Source organism: Siphateles boraxobius, unplaced genomic scaffold (genome assembly GCF_051911475.1).
Source record: "Siphateles boraxobius isolate OS27281-9 unplaced genomic scaffold, OSU_SipBor_1 56, whole genome shotgun sequence".
Taxonomy (NCBI): domain Eukaryota; kingdom Metazoa; phylum Chordata; class Actinopteri; order Cypriniformes; family Leuciscidae; genus Siphateles; species Siphateles boraxobius.
In genome coordinates this window covers 11,135,838-11,145,000 of record NW_027509182.1, presented here as the reverse complement: position 1 = coordinate 11,145,000, position 9,163 = coordinate 11,135,838, and the positions used below count along the sequence as shown (strand labels likewise).

General features: G+C 36.4%; 1 protein-coding gene across 1 annotated transcript in view; it reads right to left on the bottom strand.

Moving 5' to 3' along the window:
• The window catches only part of ank1a (ankyrin 1, erythrocytic a), a 139,427-nt gene extending 131,186 nt beyond the window's left edge, over positions 1-8,241 (bottom strand). Inside the window, exon 1 of the mRNA XM_077206777.1 lies at positions 7,879-8,241. Coding sequence (XP_077062892.1) covers positions 7,879-8,004 — 126 coding nt within the window. The 5' untranslated portion in view covers positions 8,005-8,241. The remainder of the gene's footprint in view (positions 1-7,878) is intronic.
• Positions 8,242-9,163: the final 922 nt, after the last annotated feature.

Here is a 9,163-nt window from a genome sequence, read left to right as displayed (position 1 = left end):
AGAACTCAAATGAAATCAGATACGTTTTCTGGATCTGCACCGACTCTGCACATCGGCTCTGTATATCGTATCTCTGGACCGAAACTGCAGCAGTTTGCGTGACACGTAAAACCAAACGTCATTCGCCCCAATGGAGAGCATATTTATACTGAATCGTTCCCTATCCCCTATAGTGCATTATGTGCCATTCACCATGTAGAAAATAGTAAATGTGGAACAAGTGACTGATTTCAGCTGCACAGGGGGCGGGGCCTCAGATTCTTAAGAGCATTTGATTGGACAGAAAATCTGATGTGAAGCTGAATTGCAGAGTGATGTCATCATAATCATTGATCCATATTGGTGGAAATTAGAGACTATATGTTTTGAATGCTTATATCTTCTAAATGCAAATTGTATCATGGTTTTGGAGCCACTTGCTTATAGATAACAGCAAGGCCAATATATTAATGGCTTTTGTGAATATATTCATAAAAGCTAATAAAAATAGGCCTACATTTTGATTTCGTGAGGACTTTAAAGGGGAAAAGTATTTTTGTAATAATTTTCATGTAGGGCCAATTAATCTCCTTTTTATTGTCAATGTGTCAACAGCTTGTAACGAAACTTTAAAAAAATTCCCTACTTCATAGGTTGTGAAATAGGGCTTATCAAACTATCAGTGTTATTTTAATGATTACCTCATCTGTCGACTCGATAATGCCGGTGAATCCCAGAGCTGGTGCAAACATATCCACATCTTTAAAATTATATCGCTGCAAAGTTATTTACAACGTCTTTTTACTTGTTCTAATAATCGAAGAAAGAAAAGAAATTCCCTGTGAATTTATCGGGGCCTTGAATCACGTTGAGTCTCTTCTGACGTTACGTGTGCACGAGCAGCACTGGGCTGGCTGCAATTCACTTAACGGCCACAGGTGTCGCTAATTACAAGGGTTTCTGAATTCTACATAGCCCATTTAAGGCATTATATACATAACAGTAGGACTTTCTATAAATATGCCTTGAAATTGTGTGTATTATGAAATGCACTATACAAATTATTTTGTCTTGCCTTTTAAACAATCAGATTGAGAAATCTCTTTAAAGGAATTGTTTTTGGTGCACAGAAATCTACACACATATCATGTGTCATCAAGCATTAACTATATGTATGCAAGAATGTAACCATGAAAACAACAGTTTATTTAACAGGTTATTCAAGCTGGATCTGTTCCAAAAGCAATTGCTTTAATTTTAAAGTGCTGTCAAATCGATTAATCGCAATTAATCACATCTAACATAAAGTTTTTGTTTAAATAATATATATGTGTGTGTGTATGTATATATATATATATATATTTGTATACACACGGACATATATAATAATAATAATACTAATAATAATAATATAAACACACACATATATTATGTAAACTAAAACTTTAATGTCAGCGATTAATTGATTTTACAGCACTATTGCAAACATATGCAACATTTGTGGCAACTCTGCTGTAAATGGTATCAAAAAGCTTGTTTCTATTGGAAAATGTATTTCAATGTTCACTAGAAGTTTACAACAAGAGTTTGGTGAAACAGAAACACCATATGTTTGTAACATTGATAACGGCAGCCTGCAAATCCCCACTGAACATTGCATATACAGCAATGTGCACCAATGCGCAGCCCGTTGCAACATCCGACTTCATCCATCATTTACAATCCTAAAGTTCTATAAAGTTAATTGTTAGCTGGCAACTGTCAAAAATGAAATGTGATCCACAATATATGAGAAGCTGGACTTAACCACAGTAGTTCATAAAGAGTATTTATGAACACAGTAGTTGCATCAACAAATGCAATTATATTAAATAACACTGTCAGCATTTTGATTTCAACACTTTTTCAACACACACTCTCTAAACCACAAAGAAAAACATGAATATAATGTTAAAACAAAACAAAAAAAACATGCATGTTTGCATTAGATGTGAAATAATCTATTGGAAATGTTTACAATAATACCGCATTACATTTCAATTTTTGTGTGTGTATTGTACAATAAAATATGCACCATTGCTGGAAGAATTAAAGAGGTGCAGTGTATACAGTGACAAGACAGATAGATGGTGAAAATGTCTTTCCCAAGGGAAGCACAAAGCAATAATTCTCCTTTAGCATATAAATCCTTCTTAAGGAGCGTGGAATGAAAATAAATGCAAAAATGCTGGCTCAGCTCAAAAGATCAAGACCAGCTTTAAACACAAGTGAATGCATATATGTGTATTTGTGTAAGAAAAAGAGAGAGTATATGAGAGAATGTTTGTTTCCACAGAGGTTTTCAAATCACAATTTTTTAGCAAACCGCACAAAACCTTGAAAAGGTAAAAGGCAACTTTGACTTAAATTGCATTTCGACAACTATATATCTCCTGTAACTGAGGGGTTTGGCTGAAGTATGCTCAGATTAATAGATAACAGCATGAGACATTAGAAAACCCTTTGAAGCCGTTTCTCTCAGTATCAGCATCGTCGTATAGTTGCTGCATCAGAGTATCAAGCCTCCACAAATACATCGATTCCAAAATCAATCACAACTTTAAGCAAGAATTGTGACTTTATCCACGATGGAAGTGTGAGCAATCCAGTGAGTGTGAGAAAGAATAGTGCAGAGGTTTTCAATAGCCTTATATTTAAGAAGAATTTGCTGGAAAGTTATGTAAGCATAAGATATCCTATAAAAACTGTACATGTTCAAGCACTGCAATCCTCGTGAGTTGCTGTTAAAACTTCATTTTGAAGTAGATGACCCACTAACAGCTTGCATTTGATTTCTGCTACTCAAAATGACTTTTAAAGCATCCTATGGCTCAGAGCTGATAAGAGATACACCTAATAAATATTAAAATGATGCAGTGTGGCAGAAACAAAACTATCAACTGCAGGTATTTAAACACTCGACTCTGCGTTCTATACAACAAGAAGAATGGCTATATGGTTATATGTGGCTGAAATTCGTAAAAAGCTAAAACAACAATCAGTTATTAAGAGATGATGTATTAAACGAGGAGGAAGCATTCCTTCATCAGGAACAAATCACTCGCCCTATATAATTCTTTTTTACTTGTAACATACAACTAATTTTGAAACTGACAATCAAGCCGACAGGCAAAGAAGTGCTTTCTACATTGAACACATGCACTGTAAAAAAAGATTAGTTGACTCAACTTAACTAAGTCAAGTAATCTTGTTGCTTTGACTGAGTTAAGTTGAGTCAACTTATAGTGTCAAGTTTATTGCACTTCAAAACACGAGTTGACTCAACTTCCTGTATCAAGTAATGTGGACTGGAAAACATTAGTTAAGAGAACTAAAAAAAAGATGTTGGTTGAACTTATGTTGGTAAATGGACTGCATTTATATAGTGCCATCCAGCTCGTCGGGAGCAGCTGGGGTTTGGTGTCTTGCTCATGGACACCTCGACACTTGGTCAGGTGGATCCGGGGATTGAACAACCAACCTTCTGGTTTGTAGACTACCTACATGAACCACTGAGCCACTGCCGCTCAGATTTTATCAAGTTAGTTTACAGAAATTACTAGATTTCAAAAATTTAAGCAAACTAATATCTACAAAGTATCTACATGAGAATTGAGAATTGGCCAGTCAAACTTAACACTGACACTCTGGCGGCGCTAGCCAGCTGAATTAACAGCGCTCAAAGTCGACACTCAGAGGCTGTGTTCAAAATCATATCCTATACCCTCATTCACTATTCCCTACATTAGATCACTAATATAGTCCACTTGACTGAGTGAATAATTCAGTTAATTTTCAGTTAATTAAGTTAATTGAGACCCTGATAAACACCTGCTGTTAACAATCAGAATCACTGAAGGAGATAGGAACAAGAAGAACAGAAAAAAAGACGAAATCAAGATAAAAGACATTAAATCTTAGCAAAAGATCTCAGCAGATGAGGATTAAACATCTCCACAAACAGCAATACCAGCTTCACTTATTACTAACCAGACTGACTTTATTTCTGTCAGACGTCTACAGAAGTTCTTATTAAAAGGTGACAGAGGTTTAGATGTCATTTTATTTTTATTTGATGTTACCATAATGGTGATCAGTGATTGCTTTAGTTGGGCTCTTGACACTTGACTTTTGAACATTAGTTGTTCTTTGGCTGCTGTACCTGTGACTTTAAAATACATCAGCTATGGCACAAAGCTGAAGACAACAGGATGACAATGACTGTTTGTTAATAGTCACAATCATCATATTATGGCCTGATTTACTGATCTCATTTGCTGTCTAAAGTTGTGAAATGGTGATGTCTTGTAGTTTTGATTTTGTTGTCATTATGATTTTCCACGCTAGATTGAGATCTAGCGTGGATTAGATGTAAAGAAAATAATGTTTTTAAAAAGGTTATACTCCGAACATTTTGAACTTCTTGATCAGCCAGACACACACAGGCATCTAATTGGTGTATGAATCTCAACAATGGTGACAATCATAAGTTTTATGCTGCAATGCATGTTGGGTACCAAAAAAAAAACATGACTCCCAGCATGCATTGCAGCATGAATAAATTATGCAGCTGATTTGTCTGGTTATTTGCTTTAATTTTTACTTTTTGTTTTTATTTTTGCTTTTGGTTTTGTGTTGACTTTTAGTTGCGTATTTTGGGATGTTAAAATTTAATGTTATCTTTTTTGTTGATTGTCGCCATTGTTGAGATTCATACACCAATTATTGATGCCTGTGTGTGTCTGGCTGATCAAGAAGTTCAAAATGTTCTGAGTATAACCTTTTTAAAATCATTATTATTTTCTTTACGTCAAATCCACGATAGATCTCAATCTGTAAAATCACAATGACAACAAAATCAAAACTACAAAACATCACCATTTAACAACTTTAGGCAGCAAATGAGATCAGTAAACCAGGCCATTACATGATGATTGTGACTATTAACAAACAGTCATTGTCATCCTGTTGTCTTCAGCTTTGTGCCATAGCTGATGTATTTTAAAGACACAGCTACAGCAGCCAAAGAACAACTAATGTTCAAAAGTCAAGGGTCAAGAGCCCAACTAAAGCAATCACTGATCACTATTATGGTAACATCAAATGAAAATAAAATGACATCTAAACCTCTGTCACCTTTTAATAAGAACTTCTGTAGACGTCTGACAGAAATAAAGTCAGTCTGGTTAGTAATAAGTGAAGCTGGTAATGCTGTTTGTGGAGATGTTTAATCCTCCTCTGCTGAGATCTTTTGCTAAGATTTAATGTCTTTTATCTTGATTTCGTCTTTTTTTCTGTTCTTCTTGTTCCTATCTCCTTCAGTGATTCTGATTGTTAACACCAGTTTTTTTTTCCTTTTTTTTTTTTTTTTCCTTTATTTATTTTTAAACAGGGACAATGCAAAATATACATTAACCTTAAGAGGAGAGATGCATTTTACCAGGTTATAGCACTTGTGCTAATTTTCACCTGTAGTCCCTGGGCAGGCTGATGTCAACAGATACACATATTAATAAAATCATTTCTCTCAAAAACAGCACAAAAAAACACAATAAAAGAAGAAGAAAAAGAGTCACACCCTTCATTCATTCTTCAACATTCATTTACAAATACCCTCTCACATACACGTCAATTACAATACATTATGCAAGCATGTTTGTTTTAAAAGAAGCCATTTTTTGGCCCGGTCTGAAAAAGTGCTAAAATGTACACATGTGGTCAGCTCCGTTGGCAACTGATTCCATTGTCTGATGGCCACACATGAGAAAGCTGAGCTGCCGAATGCTGTTTTACACTGAGGAATCCTACACTCGCCCCGGACAGTGGATCGAGTGACTCTAGTTGCAATTTCTGAGCTCAGTGAAATAAACCTTTTTAACGGAGGGCCTGCAGTACCATTTATTATCTTAAACAAAAGACAGATATTTGAATATATGACTGTATTTTCAAAACTTAAAATACTATGTTTTTTAAGAATATGACAATGATGAAACAACCTAGATTTCTTGTCATGAATCTTAAGAGATCTTTTGTACAATGATTCCAGGGACCTTAGTGCTGTTTTACATGCTTGTGACCAACTCGTCATGCAGTATCGAAAGTGCGGAATTATCATCGCATTCAGATATAAATTAGATGCATCTATGGTCAAAGAGTTCCTAATATATCTAAAATGTGCTATGCTAAACAAGCTGCAGTTGTTTATCAGGGTCTCAATTAACTTAATTAACTGAAAATTAACTGATTTATTCACTTAGTCAAGTGGACTATATTAGTGAACTAATGTAGGGAATAGTGAATGAGGGTATAGAATATGATTTTGAACACAGCCTCTGAGTGTCGACTTTGAGCGCTGTTAATTCAGCTGGCTAGCGCCGCCAGAGTGTCAGTGTTAAGTTTGACTGGCCAATTCTCAATTCTCATGTAGATTCTTTGAAGATATTAGCTTGCTTAAATTTTTGAAATCTAGTAACTTCTGTAAACTAACTTGATCAAATCTGAGCGGCAGTGGCTCAGTGGTTCATGTAGGTAGTCTACAAACCAGAAGGTTGGTTGTTCAATCCCCGGATCCACCTGACCAAATGTCGAGGTGTCCATGAGCAAGACACCTAATCCCAGCTGCTCCCGACGAGCTGGATGGCACTATATAAATGCAGTCCATTTAACAACATAAGATCAACCAACATCTTTTTTTTAGTTCTCTTAACTAATGTTTTCCAGTCCACATTACTTGATACAGGAAGTTGAGTCAACTTGTGTTTTGAAGTGCAATAAACTTGACACTATAAGTTGACTCAACTTAACTCAGTCAAAGCAACAAGATTACTTGACTTAGTTAAGTTGAGTCAACTAATCTTTTTTTACAGTGTGGAGAAAACAAACAGGAGAAAGCGAGATCACTGATATCCACTGCACATAAACACCGTTCTCAGCAAGGTGCTGTAATATGAAACTCTGCAGTGAAAATGCTTTATAAGTGTTACAGCTCCATGCACACGAGCAGGAAGAAAGTGCAACAAACCCTACTGACATAAACGTCTTTTGCAACCACACCAGTCTAAAATGCATCTCTGTCTGATTTTAGGAGAGAAAACTTGCAATCCTTTGTTTCTATACGATTGTTAAAATAGACTGGTTTAGCTCTTCTTTAAGTGAACAAGACTGTATGTACTAAAACTTAAAACTTACTTATCGGCACCTCAGCTTTTCCTGTTATACTTACAGTGAATATAATATTAGTAATGTGTAGATATGACACAAAACTGATGCATTATTCCACCTTTTTTGCTTTTTTCAGCCCATTACAGATTTGAACGATGCAATGTGTTTAAATGCATGCAGTTAAATTAATTATATTAATTTCAATCAAATTATTGTGTACATACTACATGCACAAAATATAATAGCCTTCTTTTAAAAAGAAAAATCTACATATGCAATTATAACAGCTGACTTTTCGAGTTATTTCACTTTTTTGTTTGAGTGAAACTGTGTTATAGTAATAAATGTAGGCTATATTCAAACTCTTGCAAGACTGAAGTGATGCTTTACTCAGCAGATAAATTGCACATTTCAACAGTGTGTATAGAAAAAATGCAGTTTCAATTATTTAATATAGCCTAAATGTATTTTAAATTCATCGTAATTTTCTGCGACAATATACAAAATATCATAACCATTCATTTGTCCCCCATGTGATCATCATGACAGACTCTTGTTTAGTTGACCTCGGTGTGTTCTCCTCACCTGTGCATGCACGTGTTAACAGCAGATGTGTGTTTTCTGCTTCTATCCCAGCATTAAACCCGTACTGCTGTCCCCCTCCCTCCCTTCTGGTGTCAACTTATCTCTCTTCCCTACCTTGCGCTTTTTATCCCGCGAGCGGCTCCTTTTCTTCGCCTTCTCCTCCTCTTTCTCCTTCCTCTCTTGTTCGGCGAGAGCCTCTAAATCCTTATTCTTCCGCAGATGTTTGGCGGCTTGTGCCATAGTGGCGCTGACAGGCTCTGGATGTCTCTGTAGCTCCGCTGATGGATGAAGCTGATGCTGGTGTGGATATGATCTGTGTTCCTCTCATGCAGTCCTGCAGCACTGGAGTGAGTGAGTGTGTGAGAGAGTGTGTGTGTGTGTGTGTGTCCCGTCTCCCTCTCTCCTCCGCTGCAGCACTAGTTAGTCAGGCAGACAGACCTGAGAAGGCTTCATTGAGAGGGAAACTGCTGCAGCACTGCGCACCTCTCTCTCTCTCTCTCTCTCTCTCTCTCTCTCTCTCTCTCTCTCTCTCTCTCTATCGCCAGTGTTCTCTTGAGTCTTTTCTATGTCGATCTCTCACTCTCTCGCCACTCCTCTTGTGGAATTTAAACTGCACACCTCATACATGCACCTTCTCTCTGCCTGCATGGTGTCCTATCTGAAACGATTAAATATATATATATAATGACAAACACATGGAAGCTTTTTGGTGTGATGCATCCATTTTTGGGACCTTCATAAATCAATTCTGACAGCAGAAAACCCACATGGCATTACCAGCGACACGGGACACAGTGGGCTTGGTATGGACTTTTACAATTGAACTGAATACTTCAATCTAGCATCATTTAAGAATTTATTTAAAATGGAGGTTCAGGTTTGCAGGAATGCTATAGATAGAAGAACCAATTTTGGTCCCCCAAAAAACCTTTCAGTGAACAACATTTCCTAAAAGAACCATGTGAAGATCATTTATTAATCTAAAGGGTCTTTTCCACTATAAAACAACCTTTTGTGCAAATGGAGTTTCCATGGATGTTAATGGTTCTTCATGGAAACAATAAAGGACCTTTGTTTGCATATTACGTAACTTAACAAATTTGTGACATATGGAGATTTATTTGAATATGTGCCTGGTCAGAGCCGGCTTCTCCGGCTGATTCTGGTTCCCTCCATGGTTTCTTCTTCATCTACTTAAATATCTTTTCTTGTCAGTCTCCACGGTGTCGGTTTCTTTCGTGTCATTATTTTCTGTAAAGTTGTTCTGAAACAATAAGTATTGCATGTGAATAGTAAAACGGACCTGACATGATTAATACCGTAGGCATTGAAGCCGCCCTGCTCTTCACACCACAGTCTCTCAAAATAAAAGCATTTTTAAAACGCTCATTTAAAAGAA